Source organism: Salmo salar, chromosome ssa13, assembly GCF_905237065.1.
Source record: "Salmo salar chromosome ssa13, Ssal_v3.1, whole genome shotgun sequence".
In the NCBI taxonomy this organism is placed as follows: domain Eukaryota; kingdom Metazoa; phylum Chordata; class Actinopteri; order Salmoniformes; family Salmonidae; genus Salmo; species Salmo salar.
The window spans coordinates 33,170,944-33,193,680 of NC_059454.1; the positions used below are offsets into that span (position 1 = coordinate 33,170,944).

At 43.4% G+C, this 22,737-nt stretch overlaps 1 protein-coding gene across 5 annotated transcripts in view; it reads right to left on the bottom strand.

Annotated features, from left to right (window-relative positions):
* The window catches only part of LOC106566912 (ankyrin repeat and SAM domain-containing protein 1A), a 113,421-nt gene that overhangs the window by 70,241 nt on the left and 20,443 nt on the right, over positions 1 to 22,737 (bottom strand). For all 5 annotated transcript variants that reach the window (XM_045693153.1, XM_014135506.2, XM_045693154.1 and 2 more), the window contains exons 2-4: positions 7,495 to 7,575; positions 5,886 to 6,042; positions 4,823 to 4,888 (exon numbers count right to left, since the gene is read on the bottom strand). In XM_045693153.1, coding sequence (XP_045549109.1) covers positions 4,823 to 4,888; positions 5,886 to 6,042; positions 7,495 to 7,575 — 304 coding nt within the window. The remainder of the gene's footprint in view (positions 1 to 4,822; positions 4,889 to 5,885; positions 6,043 to 7,494; positions 7,576 to 22,737) is intronic.

Here is a 22,737-nt window from a genome sequence, read left to right on the forward strand (position 1 = left end):
CCCTCGACAAACATGAGCACGTACATGTCTAGTGCACAAAGTAAAATGTAAACAGCAACACCAAGGAACAGGCACAGGTCAGAAATGACTCAGGACACACAGCACCTACGTCACTAAAATGTCATCGTAACGATGGATAAACATGCATCCATTTCAAGTTGTGGTTCTGTCCTAGGGCTGTGCAGTGACCGTATCACCGCAGCAAAATTCCACATGACTGTTAAGCCACGATAATCTACTCTGGACATGCTTTGGTAGTACCCGACTTGCTAACTACCATCAGGTCCTAATGGGCTGGTCCTCAGGGCTCTATTGTCCCTCTATTGTCCCTCCATCAGGTCCTAATGGCCTGGTCCTCAGGGCTCTATTGTCCCTCTATTGTCCCTCCATCAGGTGCTAATGGCCTGGTCCTCAGGGTTCTATTGTCCCTCCATCAGGTCCTAATGGCCTGGTACTCAGGGCTCACTTGTCCCTCCATCAGGTCCTAATGCCCTGGTCCTCAGGGCTCTATTGTCCCTCCATCAGGTCCTACTGGCCTGGTCCTCAGGGCTCTATTGTCCCTCCATCAGGTCCTACTGGCCTGGTACTCAGGGCTCTATTGTCCCTTCATCAGGTCCTAATGGCCTGGTCCTCAGGGCTCTATTGTCCCTTCATCAGGTCCTAATGGCCTGGTCCTCAGGGCTCTATTGTCCCTCCATCAGGTCCTACTGGCCTGGTCCTCAGGGCTCTATTGTCCCTCCATCAGGTCCTACTGGCCTGGTACTCAGGGCTCTATTGTCCCTTCATCAGGTCCTAATGGCCTGGTCCTCAGGGCTCTATTGTCCCTTCATCAGGTCCTAATGGCCTGGTCCTCAGGGCTCTATTGTCCCTTCATCAGGTCCTAATGGCCTGGTACTCAGGGCTCTATTGTCCCTTCTTCAGGTTCTAATGGCCTGGTCCTCAGGGCTCTATTGTCCCTTCATCAGGTCCTAATGGCCTGGTCCTCAGGGCTCTATTGTCCCTTCATCAGGTCCTAATGGCCTGGTCCTCAGGGCTCTATTGTCCCTTCATCAGGTCCTAATGGCCTGGTCCTCAGGGCTCTATTGTCCCTTCATCAGGTCCTAATGGCCTGGTCCTCAGGGCTCTATTGTCCCTTCTTCAGGTTCTAATGGCCTGGTCCTCAGGGCTCTATTGTCCCTTCTTCAGGTTCTAATGGCCTGGTACTCAGGGTTCTATTGTCCCTCTAACCACTCCGACATCAATGCAAATGCAATGGGAAATCACATCAGAACAGAAGGCCTAAACTACTCTAAAACTCACCTTACTGTGATGATCAGTTTGAAGGTTGAAGTTCAACAGCAGGTTGAAACAGTGTAAAACATGGTTGTGGTGGATGTTGTTTTAAAGCCTAACACAACAACAGCACTTTCTATGGTGATGATTCATTCAAAACGCCCAGTGCTTATGCATATGAGCAGAGAACATTAGAGATGATGCATGCTAATGCATAGGCTTATGAGCCCAAGCCCGAAATACAATTCTACCGCATATTACGCAGGGCAGAAAAACATAAAACAAAAGTGATTTAAGGTGTCTTTGGTACATACATTGGTCTAGCCTATACTCCAACATTAAACACATTTGAGTAATCACCTTTGAGTGTGGACTGGGCGGAATATCCCGTGTCTTGCAGAGAGAGAGAGAGAAAGAGAATGTGGTTGATGTGTGGAGTGAAATAAGTGTTATATTTCATTCTCAGCTGCTCATAGTAAACACATGCTCCGCTATAAAACCAAAGTAGCCTACCGGGCATCATTGAAAAAAGGACTCGCAGGAAAGCGTGCGGCCTCCATTCACTATTCAAGTAGATGCAGGTGACATGTCTTTTTCCCCTGCCCCTGTGATAAAGGGCCATTCTAACTCAAATAATGAATTTATTGTGATGTTGTATATTAAATTGGTTTATTATACTTTTTAAAATGTAGATGTTCAAAAGACGCATCAGCAGCTTGTACGTGTGGAGGCCTGGATACTCTAAACATGTTTATGTTAATTAGCGGCAATTACCATGACACGGGCAGTCTTTTGCATGACAATAATCGGCTGACAAAATGTCATGACCGCCACATCCCTATTCTGTCCCCAAGGGATTCATTCATATTCATGCCTAATGAGAGAGGATGATCCCAAAGAGACGCACATCAAAGTCCTTCAACGTCATTTGACTGTGTAAACAGAACAACGGACTATGGAACAACAGCAGCAGCAACAGTAATAACATCGCAAATCCACCTTTAAATATTACTTCTCAGTAACCAGAAGGCAGGGGTGTAAGTAGAATGAATTTATTCCCGGTACGGACCTCAAAAATGTTTTATGGGCCTAATCATATAATTACAAATACTGTATAATGTTAGTATGATCACTGTGGGCCTAGTCGTAAAGATCTGTCATTTAACTTTTAAAATGTATTACCTTTTATTGTGGCATAAACCCAACCAGTCATGATGTTTTCATCTGTTTGTCAAACAATCACTTCAGAAGGCTCCTTTACTAGGCTACCCTCGCACGTTCATCCACTCACAACATATTTCTAGCCTCCGAACAGTGGTGAATGGAAAGAGACATCTGTTACACAAAACACCAGAAAGTGTAAGGACATTTAGCGATTGTCATTAGGCCAGAATGTATGTGTCTACTGCTGTCCACACGCGTCTTGGTTTCGGCCAATCATCTCTGCCTTGGCAAAATGTCAGTGTTCTGGTCGAACTACAATGCATTTTGGAGTGTAGGATAGATATACAGTACCAGTCAACGTTTGGACACACCTACTCATTCAAGGGTTTGTCTTTATTTTGACTATTTTCTACATTGTAGAATAACAGTGAAGACATCAAAACTATGAAATAACACATATGGAATCATGCAATAACCAAAAAAGTGTTATTTTATATTTGCTATTCTTCAAACTAGACACCCTTTGCCTTTGACAGCTTTGCACACTCTTGGCATTCTTTCAACCAGCTTCAGTCACCTGGAATGCATTTCAATTAACAGGTGTGCCTTGTTAAAAGTTAATTTGTGGAATTTCTTTCCTTCTTAATGCGTTTGAGCCAATCAGTTGTGTTGTGACAAGGTAGGGGTGGTATACAGAAGAAATCCCTATTTGGTAAAAGACCAAGTCCATATTATGGGAAGAACAGCTCAAATAAGCAAAGAGAAATGACAGTCCATTTACTTTAAGACATGAAGGTCAGTCAATACGGAAAATTTCAAGAACTTTGGAAGTTTCTTCAAGTGCAGTTGCAAAAACCATCAAGCACTATGATGAAACTGGCTCTCATGAGGACCACCACAAGAAAGGAAGACCCAGAGTTACCTCTGCTGCAGAGGATAAGTTCATTAGAGTTACCAACCTCAGAAATTGCAGCCCAAATAAATGCTTCACAGATTTCAAGTAACAGACACATCTCAACATCAACTGTTCAGAGGAGACTGTGTGAATCAGGCCTTCATGGTCGAATTGCTGCAAAGAAACCACTACTAAAGGACACCAATAAGAAGAGGCTTGCTTGGGCCAAGAAACACGATCAATGGACATTAGACAGGTGGAAATCTGTCCTTTAGCCTGATGAGTCCAAATTTGATATTTTTGGTTCCTACCGCCGTGTTTTGAGAGACGCAGAGTAGGTGAACGGATGATCTCTGCATGTGTGGTTCCCACCGTGAAACATGGAGGAGGAGGTGTGATGGTGTAGGGGTGCTTTGCTGGTGACATTGTCATGGCACACTTAACCAGCATGGCTACCACAGCATTCTGCAGCGATACGCCATTCCATTTGGTTTGCGCTTAGTGGGACTATCATTTGTTTTTCAACAGGACAATGACCCAAAACACACCTTCAGGCTGTGTAAGGGCTATTTGACCAAGGAGAGTGATGGCGTGCTGCATCAGATGACCTGGCCTCCCCAATCACCCAACCTCAACCCAATTGAGATGGTTTGGGATGAGTTGGACCGCAGACTGAAGGAAAAGCAGCCAACAAGTGCTCAGCATATGTGTGAACTCCTTCAAGACTGTTGGGAAAGCATTCCCCCATGAAGCTGGTTGAGAGAATGCCAAGAGTGTGCAAAGCTGTCTTCAAGACAAAGGGTGGCTACTTTGAAGAATCTAAAATCTAAAATATATTTTGATATGTTTAACACTTTTTGGGTTACTACATGATTCCATGGGTTATGTCGTAGTTCTGATGTCTTCACTATTATTATACAATGTAGAAAATAGTAAAAATAAAGAAAAACCCTTGAATGAGTAGGTGTGTCCAAACTTTTGACTGGTACTGTAAATCAAATCCACACGTTTTCAAGTCCATTTGCTCATTTTTCATGCCTTTGACATGCGGTAATGATCAAAATTATTGTAATAGCCTACAGTTTGTTGACATTTTTGTTTTAATTATCGTGACAAGCTTATGTTTTACCGGTACAGCGTACTCCCACTATTTATTTTGCCGGGACACCGTACCGCCTTACCCCTGCCAGAAGGTGAAATTATCTAGAGAAAGAACCCCAAGAAATCAAAAGAAATGTGCCCAGAAAAAGTAAAAAAGTCAGTGTCCAGTTCTCTTATCTTTGAAACAGACCGGCAGTGCAAGCTCAGCATCAAACCCAAGCATCAAACCCAAGCATCAAACCCAAGCATCAAACCCAAGCATGGCGAACAGCTGGTGCGCAACTAGCTGTGTGCATACTTTGGAAGCAGGAAAGAGCCTAATAGGGAAGTCTGTCTGTCTGTCTGTCTGTCTGTTTGTTTGTCTGTTTGTTTGTCTGTCTGTGTACACACCTTGGCATTAATATGTAGGTCAAAGGGCCCACAGCGTTTCAACTCTTTGTGCTCTACAGAGGAGCTCTAGGAGGGAAGATAGATGAGGCAATGGTTTTTCACTCACATACAGGCAATGAATGACAGTCAGTTGCAAAAATGTATCAAAATAAATTAACAGAAATATGAACAAAGTTGAGTTAATGAATGAACAGGTGTTTATGAACAGGCATAGTGGTGAAGAGAAATGACACGAAATGTGATGGCAATGAATCAAAGAAATACATTAACATGGCTGCAAACTGGGAGTCTAATACACTCACATGTCTCTGAAGTACTATTGGTAAGTACTACAGTGATGGTAAACTTTATGGCTATGATTTCACTTGTTCCATTGCCTCATAATGGGTCATTTCTTCCCAAATGGTAAGGATACTGATATCACAGATAGGACAGGTTAAAGTCTCAAGGTGCTGCTGGTGGTTGTGCAGTTAGCAGTCTCTACACACCATGCCTGGTTCTAACACATTACAACATAAAGAGATCAATCAAGACACATTCACTTGGCTGGCGTCTAGTCACTTCAAAACAAATATTAGTGCATTTGAACTCATGCTGCAATGCAGTTAATGTGTATGGTCTTGCACTGAAAAAACAAGCTATGCCATACTGTATTCTACAAAATGCAATTCTCAAAGAAAGGCGAATGGTTTCGGCAAACCACAGACAGAGCGAGTCGAGTCGACCGTCCACATTGTACTTAGTCAAATAATCAATTCTATAGAAAGGAGCTCAGCGAGGTCAAAAGTGTGAATAAATGATGAGCTGTATCGGCCAGATCTCGCTCTTTAAAACTGCATGTGACTAACAGGAACAGGAAGTAACACTAAAGTTCACTGACTAGTTAGTGAGTTATGAAACGTTAACTGCACAGACCTGTTCCTTCCTTCTCATACACAGATCAGATTGATTAAAAAAACAAAACATTGCTACTCTGAGCAGAGGAAGACTGATTCATTGAGGTGTGGGAAAGGGGAACATGGATAGTGAAAAGGGAGCTACAGGTAGTAGGGGGAAGTCAGACCTGCTCGTTGAGTTTGGGGTGTGAGGGGCCTTGGTGAATGAGGAGCCTGACGATCCTTTGGTCCCCCTTCCATGCGGCCAGGTGCAGGGGGTAGCAGCCCTTATTGTCAGCGATGTTGGTCAAGGCCTCGTTACGTAGCAGCGCCTCCACTACCTCACTGCGGACAAACGGGGTCAGAAGAGTTGAACATGTTCATTATGTAGGTGATGTTGACAGTAAACTGTGTCATTGTTAACCACATAATTCTAGCATTTCAGGGCTCAACATTAATGCTTGTCCTCTTGCCAGGGGCAAGTAAAACACAGTGTTGGACAAGCAGATTATAGATTTAAGTTGTCCAAATGAACACGTAAAAAACGTGGATGCGATGTGTTGCACACTGTCCTCCCAATCTCTGCAGAGTGCATCGGCAAATAATTATTGTAGGCCTGCATTGACAGGCACGAGCGGTCTTTCAATCACGCAGTCACAAGATGCGTTTTTTTATTTTTATTAAAGCGAGCCTGAGGGAGGTAAAATAATTATAAACATCAGACAAACATATTGTGTAGTTTGGCTGGTTATGTTGCTGGTTATGTTGCTGGTTAACTATTTAGGTATTAGCATGTATTCATCTTATTGTCACATCCAATGTCCGAAACAACTTCCCACAGTCACTTGTGTACAACCACAAATGTCCGTCACACAGTTGATACGGGTGTGCAGATGAAACTAATGCTGCATACTCGGGTTGTAAAACGCTCAAAACCGGGTGAAATAATTCTGACACCGTTGGAATGCTGGGATTTTCCTCTATTCAATACTTACTGGCCATGCAATTCTGACATCGTAAAAAAATTATATATTTGACAAGTAACTCATATGCTGTCAAGATCTACCCTGAAAATGTCTTAGTTAGCTACCTTACTTTAAAGTCACCCACCTCAGCCATTTCATTCCTCGTTCTTTAAATGAGGGAATTCTTTTATAAAGACAAAAAAAGCATTGGGTGGTTGTAACTGTAATGTTGCAGAGTGGCCAACCATCCTCCAGGAGAGTCCAGGAGAGCTACTGGGTGTGCAGGCTTTGGCTCCAGCCCTGCACTAACATTGTAATGAATAATCTGCTTAAGAGTCCCTTGATATGCTGACTCGGGTATGTTTAAGCAGGGTTGGATCAAAAGCCTGCAGACCCAGTAGCTCTCCAGGTGAAGGGTTAAAAACATACATTTTATACAGTAGCCTATCAGCACAGTATTTTACTTTGTGGGGTGACTTGCTCAAGGCCACAACGGCAGGAGATATAATACATGGGATCATAGAACCAACAGCCTTGCATTGTTAATACCAGTGATAATAATTAATTGTAATTTGGGAAGTGGTTCCTTGCTGAAACAAACTTTTCAGTCACCGTTTTGGCCCATGGTGTTACAGATTCGTTTTAAATTGTTGGACAAGTGAGCTTTCAGACAAGTAAAAAAATAAATAAATCTGTCCTACTTGCCCAATGGACAAGTGGAAAAAAAGTAAAATGTCAAGCCCCGCATTTCACACAGGGTGGCCCCAACTCACACCAATGGCAATCAATCTAAACTCCCATGACAAAAGAACAGGACTTGCTATAGACCGACCTGTGTCCATTTAGGGCAGCATGGTGTAGAGGAGTGTATCCAGTGCTGTCCACACAGTTTACATTAGGACCCCTCCAGATACTGTGGAGAGAAAGAGGGAACATTAGATCATGTAACACTGACACTGTATAATTCAGGTGAGGGAAGAGCTTAATTACTCCTTTCAGGACTGGGGAGTTTTTCAGGATACATTTTTTCCCAAAACGGAGCTAAGCACAGGCAAAATCCTAGAGGAAAACCTGGTTCAGTCTGCTTTCCACCAGACATTGGGAGATGAATTCACCTTTCAGCAGGACAAGAACCTAAAACACAATGCCAAATCTACACTGGAGTTGCTTACCAGGAAGACAGTGAATGTTCCTGAGTGGCCGAGTTACAGTTTTGACTCATGGCAAGACTTGAAAATGGTTGTCTTGCAATGATCGACAAACAATTTGACAGAGAATTAATAACTTAAAGAATGGGAAAATATTGTACATTCCAGTTGTGCAAAGTTCTTAGAGACTTACCCAGAAAGACTCACAGCTGTAATCACTGCATAAGGTGATTCTAACATGCATTGACTCAGGAGTGTGAATGCTTATGTAAATTAGATATTTTTGTCTACCATTGCTAGAAGAGATCTCAGTGACTTTGAAAGAGGGGTCTCAAAGGAGCAAAGGGGGTATAAAGTGTGTGTGTGTGTGTGTGTCACCAGATCAACCCAATTAAACACTTAAGAGAGATTCTGGAGCGGCGCCTGAGACAGCGTTTTCCACCACCACCAACAAAACACCAAATGATGGAATTTCTCGTGGAAGAATGGTGTGGCATTCCTCCAATAGAGTTCCAGACACTTGTAGAAGTTATGTCAAGGTGCATTGAAGCTGTTCTGGCGGCCCAATGCCCTATTAAGACACTATGTTAGTGTTTCCTTTATTTCGCCAGTTACCTGTATGATCCATAATGTTATCTCCCTGCTGAATGAGATCTGAGTGTATCCCCACACAGCCAGAGGGAGGGCCTATACAGGGTATAGGTGGGTGTGGCTGAACAAAACTGATAACGTCTCAGCCACATGCTGTATTGTTGTGTACCATGGTTCACAGCCTAGCTCAGCCCAGTCCAGCTCAAACCCAGGTGGGAGGTGTTCCCTAAGGAATTCTACTACAGGACTGAGGAAGAGGGAAAGGAATGAGGAAGCTAGGGCCAAGCCAACAGCACTAGGCAGTGGAGGAGGGAGGGGGTTGGTACAGTATGTACACACAAACACTAACACAGCAGGAGGGCAGCAAGGTTGGTGTCACCGGTCAGTGTCCACCAAGCACATAGCTCAACCACAACCACAAAGCCCCCTTTACATCAACAAACATACAAGTGCAAACCATACCGAGTTACTCATGTTTGCCTAGAGCAAACATAGGCCTATCAGGAAGGAACATAGTATCTTAATTCAGTCATTACCTACATAGCCCGGGAAAACACTACTATATCAAAATAAAACATCTCTGTTCAGCCTCAGTGCAGTGGAATAGCCATAGTTATCCAATATTTGTGCAACACAATCTGAAAAAAAACCCCACCTCATTTCGGTATGTGCATAATTAGTCCATTAACGGCATTATCAACCCACCCTTTGATCACTTCGTCGTCCCCCACTGCATCAAATGTGGTTAGAGAGCTTTTATTGAAGGCTCTGGACTGGGGGATATACATGCTTAAATGGTATATAGCTGTAGATCTGTCATCCACTTAAAACTGAACTCAGCTGTCAGCTGAGATGGTTTGTTTCTTTTAATCAGCAGATAGAGAGACAGAGAGAGGGAGTAATTAAACAGGCAAATGGGTCCTGGGAGGATAGAATGCCATGCCAGCAGTAGGCCTACAGTACCACTGGGGTGTGACTGCACAGTGATAACATTCTAAGTGAACCATGTGAAAAGAAAATTCCAGCACAGCACTGGAAAAACAATGGTCTGAGAGAGGAGAGATCATGAAGAGAAATGAGAAGGAAATGGCTCACAAGAAGAAAGCCCACTGAAGTGGAACCTAGAGAGGGATTGTAGCAAGAGTAGGGATGATGATGCTGCTGCAGCACCATATTAACATTTAATCTAACATTTGACCCAGATTAAAAGGGAAACAGAGTTCACGCAGCATTAATCCATATCATGCATGCGAACGTAACCTGAAAAAGTAACTGAGGGCACGCAACACACACTTCACAGCGCTGACATGCTGCGTCATCTCAGAAAGGGCTTACGAATGGGGCGATGATGGTGACTACATGATGACGTCACCATTACCTGTGGAGAGGAGGGGGGGCACAAGGCAGTAGGAGGGCACGGACAACAGGAAGCCCCCCTTCATCCCTTCACAGCTCCACACTGGCATGAGCCCCTCTCGTTTTTGTCACTTGGCTGTAACGGTCGCTTTTGCCCCCTAAAATAAATCTCCCATAATAACTCTGAGAGCAGTCTGCAATAACCCAGTCGGACAAGTCTCATTAAATAAGTGTCTCTCCATTCTATCCTCCAGAACAATACAGGCCGAAGCTCTGCACCAGGAAGTAGAGAATCTTTAAGATGAGCCCTTCCCTATATAGTGTTATATCAGCATTCCTTACCATCGCCTAATCAATCCCAGTTGCAGGCATGTATGGACCTATAGGCCTGCTACAAGCATCTCACAGTCAGCAGGAGAGGAAGATACCAGTGGCACAGTCTGCGGCACAGGCTGGTGCTATACTAACACAGGCTAGTGCTATACTAGCACAGGCTAGTGCTATACTAGCACAGGCTAGTGCTATACTAACACAGGCTAGTGCTATACTAACACAGGCTAGTGCTATACTAACACAGGCTAGTGCTATACTAACACAGGCTAGTGCGATACTTACACAGGCTAGTGCTATACTAACACAGGCTAGTGCTATACTAACACAGGCTAGTGCTATACTAGCAGAGGCTAGTGCTATACTAACAGAGGCTAGTGCTATACTAACAGAGGGAGCAAGGAGGATATAGAGGGATTTCAGAAAGTATTCATACCCGTTGACTTATTCCACATTGTGTTGTGTTACAGCATGAATTCAAAAAGTATTACATGCATTTTTCAACCATCTACACGCAATATCCCATAATAACAAAGTGAAAACATGTTGAGAGAAAGTTGTATATTTTTTTTAATGAAATACAGAAAACTCATTTACATAAGTATTCACACCCCTGAGTCAATACATTGTATAAGCATCTTTTGCAGCAATTACAGCTGTGAGTCTTTCGGGGTAAGTCTCTAAGAGCTTTCCACACCTGGACTGTGCAACATTTGCCCACTATTCTTTTAAAAATGATTCAAGCTCTGTCAAATGTTTTGTTGATCATTACTAAACAACCATTTTCAGGCCTTGCCATAGATTATCAAGTAGATTTAAGTCAAAACTAACTCGGCCACACAGGAACATTCAGTCTTCTTGGTATGCAACTCCAATGGAGATTGTGTTATTGTCCTGCTGAAAGGTGAATTCATCTCCCAGTGTCTGGTTTTCCTTTAGGATTTTGCCTGTGCTTAGCTCCATTCCGTTTCTTTTTTATCCTGAAAAACTCCCCAATCCTTAATGATTACAAGCACACCCATAACATGATGCAGCCACCATTATGCTTGAAAATATGGCGTGGTACTCAATGTATTTTTATTTTATCTACCAATTAGGTGCCCTTATTTGCTAGGCATTAGAAAACCTTACTGGTCTTTGTGGTTTAAACTGTTTTTGAAATGCATTGCTATACTGGAGGGACCTTACATATGTGTGGAGTACAGAGATGTAGTCATTCAAAAATCCTGTTCAACACTTATTTCACAAAGAGGGAGTCCATGCAACTTATTATGTGACTTGTTAAGCACATTTTTACTCAAACTTATTTAGGCTTACTATAACAAAGGGGTTGAATACTTATTGACTCGAGACATTTCAGCTAAAAAATGTAATTTATCAAAATTTCTAATAGGGCTGTCCCCGACTAAAGAAAATGTTGGTCGACCAAGAATCGGCTGTTCTTTCAAACAATCGATTGGTAGACATTTTAAAATGTGTATTTTTCCATATATTTACACACCCTGTGTTTTTAAAATATCAACTAGCCTATATGTAGGCTAATGAGTTGTTTTATGCTTTAAGCACACTGAGATTAAGACACTCAAATGACTCAAGAGGGAGAAAGAAATCAAGATAACCAGAAGAAAAAACCTGTTCCCGACCCTCCTCCTCCCCCTTGCTGCTGGCCTTTGCGGATTCTGCCATTATGCTCCTGAAGCTGCCAGTAATGGGCTACACTACGGGTCGGCAACCTTTTCCATTTGGAGTGCCAAATTATCTTACCATTTCTACCGATCTGCATGCCCGCTATGTTTTTCATGTGCACATTTTCGTGGAAGTTTCATTTAATTTATAATAAAGTATTCGTATCTCAAAATCATCATCATGTGGTTTATAAAAATTCTAAAAGTAACTTCTATTGCCATTACCAACTATTTAGGCTAAAATAGCCTACATAAATCCAACAAATAAAAACGTTGCAGCCTGCAGGTAGAAAATATCTTGATAAAAATAAATATCCCATAAATCACATTGGCTATGCATGGCCTCTCTGCAAGGAACGTGAAATATTGTATCAACTATCAACTTGGTCGGCATGAAGCTCTTGCTAGCAAACTTGCAACATTGTACAAAATATTCTGGGCACTCAAGAGTTTCCCCAAGCTCCAGACAGAAACAGCTGCAGACTATTTGTGCAAGGGATAAGAAGTAATCAGGTAGGCCTATTTTACAAAGTTTCCACACAAGTGTAGCCTAGGTTGTGCGGTCCGCAAACAACGTGTCCATTCTGACAATGAGAACACTAAAAGACTGGAATAATAATATATCGAATGCATTAAGAGAAATTACCTTAACCAAACAAACATTGTAGATTAGAACAGTAAATGTACTATTGGTAATACTAGTGTGCCTCCGCAATGGATTAGTCCACTGAGACAGGCGTGAATCAGACAGGTGTCTCGCGTGCCATAAAAAAGAAATATATTTGCGACTGCTGGAATAATCAAATCTCGGTCAACCAACAGCCTATCGACCAAACAATTGACCAGTCGACTAAATGGGGTCAGCCATAATTTCGAAAAACATAATTTCACTTTGACATTACAGGGTATTGTGTGTAGGCCAGTGACAAAAAAATCTCAATTTATCCAATTTTAAATTTAAGGCTGTAACACAAAAATGTGTAAAAAGTCAAGGGGTGTGAATACTTTCTGAAGGCACTTATAGTGGGGAAGTATATTCTTCTGCAAGGGGAAGGAAATCCCCTAGAGGTCCAACGCAAATCCCTCCACACCAGCACCCCCAAGCACCTCAGCTAAGTAGTGAGGAGTACTGCACAGGACACTGGACCTGCACATTTCCAGTTTCATGCCCACTGAACATACCACGCACAAAAACCTAGCAGAAGAAAAAACTAAAATGTCAGCTCGCTAGTTGCTGTCCCAGATAATAAAATATAACAGATTACTGCAAAAAATGCATAACCAAATTAGAAAAATGCTCTTGTCTTGTTGTGCTGCCTGCATGATTACATACAGTATAGGCAAGGTCTGACTGCAAGCATGAAAGGCTGTTATAGAATGCAGGACAGACACTGACTGGAAGCAGTTTGAAATATAGCCTAAAATGTGGCGGAAAGAGGCCCTTCTAGCGCAACCTCTAAATGTAAGGCTCACCACCTCCCCTGAGCATCTTAACAGGGGCATGAGTCAGTGCTAGTGGCACTTGACAATACACTTCATCCCCTTATAGCTAGAGCGATTCAGAACTAACTGGACTGAGGGACAGTCAGAGCTTAAAGAAGCAGGGTGGGGAGGACAAAATGGAGTTGATTTGGTTGGAGTGGGGAGGGGTATGATGCATGGAAACTGACTTAAGAAAAGAAAGAGCTAATCCCTAATTTCCCTGAGGGAATATCAGCTTGATGAGGATGAAGTCTGAAAGAGATTCTGGGGGCTTTAATGCCACGTTGCACAAAGCTTGGCCAGTAAAAGGACGAATGATAATACTACCATTCCTCTCACTCTCTCTTGCATTCTTTGTGTTTAAGGAGAGGACTGCTGAAGCTACTCACGGATGCCCAAGACGTCTTCACGGACCCCATTCTCTGCCTTTATCCTCTGTGTCACTCTCCCGAAAGCTCTAACGGAAATCCCTTTTTAGCCTCTGTTGCTGCCCTCTTCTTGCCATTTGTCTTTGTCTCTTTTGGATCCACTACGGCAGCATCTACAGTACTATGAGCCAAACAACCCTGTGGTTTTCAAGTTAGTAGCTATGTCAAAACAACTCAATTTCAACAGTATTACAACATGACAAGGTGAAGTGGAGCAGTGGAAGGGGAAAGCAGCAGTCCTGGGACTTTAGGGACCTGATTGCTGTGCTGCTGGGTGGAAAGACCAGGTGAGGCTGAGCACCAGTGTCAAATAAACAGATTTGTCCTCAGGCCAATTAAGCAGTGCGACCACACAGCTAGGGATTAGCGGTGCAGCAGTACCCTAGGGCAGGCTGTCCAGTGGTGCCTGGCGCATAGCGGGGGCACTGCCAGGGCAACTGGACTTAATTAAGCGGAGGGACGGCTGCAGGTCGGGCATTGAGACCAGATGCGCCATTTGCCAAACAGTAGCTCAGCAAGCCTCTCAGAGACAGTGTCCACTACCTGTACTGTACAGTCTCCAGTCCCCATTAGAGAGACTGGCACTTCTCTACCTGCCAATGTCCTAACTCCCACAGTGGATTATACTGAATCACATTGACTTAATGATGTCAGGGCTGTAGCGTACAGCAGCTTGAGGTAAGACTGACAACTGCGCATGTCAGTGCTGAGTCACTCCATGTCATTTCAACAAGCCATGACACCCACTATCTCAGATTGCTCTGAAACTGTCTCTGTAGTTAGAAACAGGCGAGATCGGCATTACTCCAACATTATTTTGTTGAAATAAAATGTTATCTTGGAGAAATTAAGCTAATTGATTGCAACCAAAATTAGCCATTTTAATTGATCGGATTCAGATAATAATAGTATGTAACATCCGATTTGGAGCAAACTTCTTCCTACCAGTTAGTAAAACATGAGGAATCCCCCAATAAACTGTGAAAAGCCACACACGGACCCCCCTCACACAGGGCTCTAAAGTCTGACCATTTTAGTCGCATATGTTACTAAATATTTTGCTGTGCAACTTGCCATTTTATTTTAGGAGCACCAGTGCAACTATATATAAAAACATCACCTATAATAATTGTTGTAATGATTAGGCTTCGCTGTACTGTTGTTCTCGAGTGCACTAGAGAAAATGGTCTCTGCCTAAAAAAAACTCCTCAGACTAACCTATTAATATTCAAGCCATTATTGAAGGGTCAGCCCAGCACAGCACGAGAGAGAGCGATAGAGCGACGAGAGACGATGGGACCACTGAGCACCATGGCTATGGTGCACACATTTTCCACTTCTCAAAACATAGGCCTACTGCTAATAAAGTTAAAGATGCACTATGCAGAAATGGCTCTGCCATTTCCTGATTAGGGATGGTGTTACACTCGTCGTGAAGATTGGACCAAGGTGCAGCGTGGTAGGCGAACATTTTACTTTTATTTAAAATGAACACAGACAAAACAACAAAATACAAAAAGAACGTAAAGTTCCGCAGGCTACACAGCAACTATACAAAATCAAGATCCCACAAACTAAAGGTGGAAAAAAGGCTGCCTAAGTATGATCCCCAATCAGAGACAACGATAGACAGCTGCCTCTGATTGGGAACCCTACCCAGCCAACAAAGAAATAGAAAACATAGATTGCCCACCCTAGTCACACCCTGACCTAACCAAATAGAGAATAAAAGTGATCTCTAAGGTCAGGGGGTGACAGATGGGTACTGAAACCGGGCCCCGGGGCTAAATAATATAAGACCGTAGTATCAATAAGCTCCAACGTTATCGGTTCTGCTTTCGGTACTGGAGAAATTAAGAAAATAAATGTCCTATTATTTCTACATAAACGTTATCTTGCACATTTGATCTCACCAACCATTCTAATTTGCAATAAGATGAAGACATTCGTCTATGATGCATTTTCGCTATTCCCAATCCAGAAGAGAGATCTCTCTGGCGCGCAGCCTGTGTCACACACACAAAAGATCCTGCTATTAATTAGTGACGATGGCGGAGAGAACTAAACGTTCAAAAGAGTCACCAGAGTCGATGCTGACAATGCTCGTTGCCACAAGTGCAACAAGACTTTTGCTTGTAATGGCGGAAACACAAGCAATCTGTCCAAACATCTATCGAAAGTGCACAGATTTCGACTGCCTAGCTCGTAGCTCATCTCTCATTGCCCGATCTACGTTAGGTATGTATGCTAGCAGCCTAGATCCCACACACGGAGTTAACTCTGTGTGGGGCGGCAGGGTAGCCTAGTGGTTAGAGCGTTGGGCTAGTAACCGAAAGGTTGCAAGTTCGAATCCCCGAGCTGACAAGGTACAAATCTGTCGTTCTGCCCCTGAACAAGGCCCACTGTTCCTAGGCTGTCATTGAGAATAAGAATTTGTTAACTGACTTGCCTTGTTTAATAAAGGTAAAAAAAAAAATAATCTATTATGAGAACATGGGTTCCTGATCAAAAGGAACCATAAGCCAGCTGATTGAGTTTATGAACACATAGCTAAACAATCACCCATTGAAATATTTTGCTACTTTTCTGTTAAAGTTGCAACCACAATGAACCAACCCATTCCTCCCTATAATACCACTGGTCCAAGCCAAAGACAAGCCCAAAGCCCCTTCACGCTGGCTGCTAGTGAGAGGATGACTGAGGAGAGGGTGAATGAGTGCCACCTAGTCGTGACCAAGTTCATACTGAAAGGCCTACACTCCTGTACAACAGTGGAGTCCAAGCTTTAGGTAACAGTCTGTCAGTATATATTAAGTTGTATACATTTTTGGGATATAGTAGTATAAAAGGGTTGTATGTTAGTCCCATCACTCCACAATACAATACACAACAACACAATAATGATAATTCAACACATGAAAAGTTTTTTTTTACTGTAGGGAGATGAGCAAGGCACTCAACCCCAAATATACCCTCCCTCCAGGAGTTACCTCAGTGACACATTCATTCCTTCCTGGTATGGTGAAGAAAAGGCCAATGTGATCACTGAGCTGAAGAACGTGCCAAAGCTGGCCATCACATCAGACGGGTGGACCAGCCTCTGTCAGGACCACTATCTCACTGTTACAGCGCACTACACAAGCCAGGGCAGTGTAAAACAGAAGGTCCTCCACACCAGGGCAGTGTACAACAGAAGGTCCTCCACACCAGGACAGTGTAAAACAGAAGGTCCTCCACACCAGGGCAGTGTAAAACAGAAGGTCCTCCACACCAGGGCAGTGTAAAACAGAAGGTCCTTAGGGCAGTATAAAACAGAAGGTCCTCCACACCAGGGCAGTGTACAACAGAAGGTCCTCCACACCAGGGCAGTGTAAAACAGAAGGTCCTCCACACCAGGGCAGTGTACAACAGAAGGTCCTCCACACCAGGGCAGTGTACAACAGAAGGTCCTCCACACCAGGGCAGTGTAAAACAGAAGGTCCTCCACACCAGGGCAGTGTAAAACAGAAGGTCCTCCACACCAGGACAGTGTAAAACAGAAGGTCCTCCACACCAGGGCAGTGTAAAACAGAAGGTCCTCCACACCAGGGCAGTGTAAAACAGAAGGTCCTCCACACCAGGGCAGTGTAAAACAGAAGGTCCTCCACACCAGGGCAGTGTAAAACAGAAGGTCCTCCACACCAGGGCAGTGTAAAACAGAAGGTCCTCCACACCAGGGCAGTGTAAAACAGAAGATCCTCCACACCAGGGCAGTGTAAACCAGAAGGTCCTCCACACCAGAGCAGTGTAAAACAGAAGGTCCTCCACACCAGGGCAGTGTAAAACAGAAGGTCCTCCACACCAGGGCAGTGTAAAACAGAAGGTCCTCCACACCAGGACAGTGTAAAACAGAAGGTCCTCCACACCAGGGCAGTGTAAAACAGAAAGTCGTTCACACCAGGGCAGTATAAAACAGAAGGTCCTCCACACCAGGGCAGTGTAAAACAGAAGGTCCTCCACACCAGGACAGTGTAAAACAGAAGGTCCTCCACACCAGGGCAGTGTAAAACAGAAGGTCGTTCACACCAGGGCAGTGTAACACAGAAGGTCCTCCACACCAGGGCAGTGTAAAACAGAAGGTCCTTCACACCAGGGCAGAGTAAAACAGAAGGTTCTTCACACCAGGGCAGTGTAAAACAGAAGGTCGTTCACACCAGGGCAGTGTAAAACAGAAGGTCGTTCACACCAGGGCAGTGTAAAACAGAAGGTCCTTCACACCAGGGCAGTGTAAAACAGAAGGTCCTTCACACCAGGGCAGTGTAAAACAGAAGGTCCTTCACACCAGGGCAGTGTAAAACAGAAGGTCGTTCACACCAGGGCAGTGTAAAACAGAAGGTCCTCCACACCAGGGCAGTGTAAAACAGAAGGTCCTCCACACCAGGGCAGTGTAAAACAGAAGGTCCTTCACACCAGGGCAGTGTAAAACAGAAGGTCCTCCACACCAGGGCAGTGTAAAACAGAAGGTCCTCCACACCAGGGCAGTGTAAAACAGAAGGTCCTCCACATCAGGGCAGTGTACAAATCACAACTGGCGAAGTAGTGGCAGAGGAGATCTCAGACATTCTGGAAGAGTTTGAGATAGAGCCAAGCAAGATTGTAGCTGTGACTGTTGATAATGCTGGCAACATGGATGTTGCCATCAAGAGGCAACACATCCTAAGAATAGGATGCTTTGCGCACACATTGAATCTGGCAGTGCAGAAAATCTACAAAATTACTTCCATTGATAAATGGGCAGCCTGAATCAGAGCAGTGGTAGTGTGGTTCAAGAGATCCTCGATGTCCAAAACAGTATTGAAGGAAAAGCAGCAGCTCCTTGGTAAGAAGCCAGTTCAATCTATTAAAGTATCATTTTGAAATTCCCACATTTAACTATTTAATTCAATATTCAAGTGTGTGGTAATTAAATGCATGGTGTTTTTTGTTGTTGTTTCAGGCCTTCTGCAACACTCACTCATCCCTGATGTCAAGACCAGATGGAACTCGCTCTATCTAATGAGAGATTCATGGAGCAGTATCTAGCGATCCAAGCAGCAGCCTTGGACCCACGACGGCTGTCTGAAGGACGAGGACTTCCATAAGGCTGAGGAGTTTGTCCAGATCATGAGAATCCTCTATACAGCCACACTGTGTGTGTGTCATGTGGAAATAATGCCACCTGTGGACAGATCATACCCATCCTCCAAAAACTGGAAGAGCACTTGCTTCACTGTGAAGCATGAAGATACAAAATCTGTGGCAACCATCGAAGGTGTGGGAGAACCTCTCCGAGCGCTATCAGGATGAGGACTTTCAAGCCTTCCTGCATGAGGCCACAGCAATGGACCCCAGATTTAAAAGGAGGCTGGTGAGTGACACCTTTCTCAGCCTGTCCCAGGTGGCAACTGTTGAGGCCACTGTGACAGGAGCAACACCAGGGCTGTCAGAGGAGCCGGAGCAGACAGACACAGAGCACCAGCAACAGGAGGAGTCTGAAGGAGAAGGAGAGGAAATGGAGGAGACAGTCCCTCCATTGTACAAAACAAGGAGTGCCTTGGAGGAGCTGTTCTCAGAGGAGAACAGGGAGTTGAGGTTGACAATCCAACAGGACACCTCGTCCCTCACCCTCAGCGAGCGTGTTGACCTAGAGGTCTAGCTCTACAAAGGCCTGCCTCCCATCCCCATGGCTGAAGATCCTGTGATGTGGTGGCGGGAGAAGAAAACTACTCTGCCCCTTACAAACATTGCAACAAGCTACCCCTGTGCTCAAGCCTCCTCCACCCCTAGCGAGATGGTATTTTCGACTGCAGGGAGCACAATAAGCCAGGAGAGGTCCCGACTTCTGCCAGAGAAGGCAAATATGTTGCTCTTTCTCCAGAAGAACAGTTAAGAACTGTTAGTCCTTTTGCAGCCTACCTGCATGCCCCACCCGTGTTGCTCTATACCACTGTCTTTTCTTTTGCAGGAAAATATTGTTTATTTCATTTGTTTTACATTTCCATCACCACAACATTTGAGTCTATAAAAGCGATTTGTTCAAAACATTGCTGTTTCTTTTGCTGTAAATAATTGTTTATTTACTTTACATTTCAGAAAATAAAGCAATGTTAATTCTGTTCTTAATTTGTTTCGTAAAAAATAAAAGAACCGATAAGAATACCGTTAAAGTACAGGATGGATAAGCAGTATCGGTAAGAGTAGCAATACCGTTAAAGTACCGGATGGATAAGCAGTATCGGTAAGAGTAGCAATACCGTTAAAGTACCGGATGGATAAGCAGTATCGGTAAGAGTAGTAATACCGTTAAAGTACAGGATGGATAAGCAGTATCGGTAAGAGTAGTAATACCGTTAAAAAGTCTTAATGATACCCATCGCTATTCCTGATTACAAAATTTAAATAGTTCGCCTAATTTCAGTTTGAGAGAAAACAAGCAAATGTAGTGTACAGAATCATTGTACCATCTAAACCGCGCTGTGAAATATATTTCCCATAACAAAAAGACAAATGAGAGTTTAAGAAAAAAAAGTTTTGATCAGTCATGGAAATAAAAGTACACTAAACAAATTGGCTCCCTATTTAAATAGACGGAGAACAAGCTATTAAGGAAAAATACTGGTGTTTTGGTGCAGGTACAGCCAACTAGCATAAAAATAATATTGCAAATATTGTCAAAATGATACGATATATAGTAAAAGATAGCAGGGCACCGCTGATTCTGATATGTAACACTATCTACTTTCCCCCCATCACTATCAGAGACGCTCCCCATCCAACCTGACAGAGCTTGAGAGGATCTGCAGAGAAGAATGGGAGAAACTCACCAAATACAGGTGTGCCAAGCTTGTAGTGTCATACCTAAGAAGATTTGTAAGGCTGTAATCGCTGCCAAAGGTGCTTCAACAAAGTACTGAGTAAAGGGTCTGAATACTTATTTTATAAATTAGCAAAAAATGTATATATACTATTATTGCTTTGTCATTATGGGGTATTGTGTGTAGATTGATGAGGTGAAAAAACGATTTAATCCATTTTAGAATAAGGCTGTAATGTAACAAAATGTGGAAAAAGTCAAGGGGTCTGACTACTTTCTGAATGCACTGTATATTAATGAATAGGCAGGGCCATCTTAAATTCTGGTATTAGGCAATGGACTGTCGATTCAATATTAATATTCACCCTTTTCCTGGTTATTTCTATGACCTACCTATTCACTTAGTGTACAAAACATTAACCATCCTAATATTGAGTTGAACCCCCTTTTGCCCTCAGAACAGCCTCAATTCGTCACGGCTTGGACTACAAGGTGTCAAAAGTGTTCCACAGGGATGCTGGCCCATGTTGACTCCAATGCTTCCCACAGTTGTGTCAAGTTGGCTGAATGTCCTTTGGGTGGTGGACCATTCTTGATACACACAGGAAACTATTGAACGTGAAAAACCCAGCAGCGTTGCAGTTCTTGACACACTCAAACTGGTGCGCCTGGCCTACTATCATACCTCATTCAAAGGCACAAATCTTTTGTGTTGCCCATTCATGCTCTGAGTGGCACACATACACAATCCATGTGTCAATTGTCTCAAGGCTTAAAAACTCTTCTTTGACCTGCCTCCTCCCTTTCATCTACACTGATTGAAGTGGATTTAACAGGTGACATCAATAAGGGATCATAGCGTTCCCCTGGTCAGTTTATGTCATGGAAAGAGGAGGTGTTTCTAATAGTTTGTACACTCAGTGTATGTTGCAGTTGCTTGACTGGTTACCCCTACTGACGTCAAAGTCCCTTGTTTCAGAACGCCAAACGTCCTGAACGCTCAAAAGTACTTTACATATCTTAGGTTTGAAATTCATATTGTTTATTTTTTTAGGGATCAAATGTAATGTAATAGTTCTTTTACAGAATATAGAAACCTTATGTTCCATCGATGACTTTGCAATTTCAATGACAGGTTTTTGTATCAACATTTAGCGCCTATACAGGGACATGTGTTTTTAGGGTACAACATACTTCAGAAGTACCTAGAACTCATATAGGCTATATACAAATTCATTTAAAAAGATTAATCTTTCCTGGTGCTCCTAAATGTTGTTGTGCTCCTAACTTATTAAAAAGTTGGGAGCACCAGTGCTACTTAGATCCAGGGAAGGGAAAGCTTAACACTACAGCATACAATGACATTCTAGATAATTCTGTGCTTACAACATCATGGCAACAGTTTGGGGAAGGCCCTTTCCTGTTTCAGCATGACAATGCCCACATGCACAAAGCGAGGTCCATACAGAAATGGTTTGTTGAGATCAGTGTGGAAGAACTTGACTGCCTGCACAGAGCCCTGACCGCAACCCCATCAAACACCTTTGGGATGAATTGGAACGCCGATTGTGAGCCAGGCCTAATCGCCCAACATCAGTACCCACCCTCACTAATGCTCGTAGCTGAATGGAAGCAAGTCCCCGCAGCAATGTTCCGACATCTAGTAGAAAGCCTACCTAGAAGAGTGGAGGCTGTTATAGCAGCAAATGAGGGACCAACTCCATATTAATGCCCATGATTTTGGAATGAGATGTTTGACGAGCAGGTGTCCACATACTTTTGGTCATGTAGTGTGTTTGTTTTTAGTAACGGAATTGTTAGGCACAAGGCAATGTTTCTTAAACTTACAGAAGGCATGTAAGCAACGTTGTCTCTAAGCTGGGCAAGTACGCATCTGCCCCGGGACTGCCACGAAGAAGAAATATCAACCCGAGCAGAGAAGCAAGAGTTTGAGCTTCACTCAACTTTCTAGAGATTTCCCCATTAACACTATCAACATTTCCCTTTACTGTTGGTATTGTGATCGAATCAATGCAACATACCGAAACAAAACAAACCATGCAAAACTAACTATGCAAGATGTTTTTTTCTAGGCAAAACGCATTGGAATAGGATTCTATTGCATTGACAGGCAGGACTCAGGCCCATACTCTACACAGACCAATTCGCCATAACCAATCAGAGCTGCAGTAGGCCTATATGCAAATATACCATTGCCATATA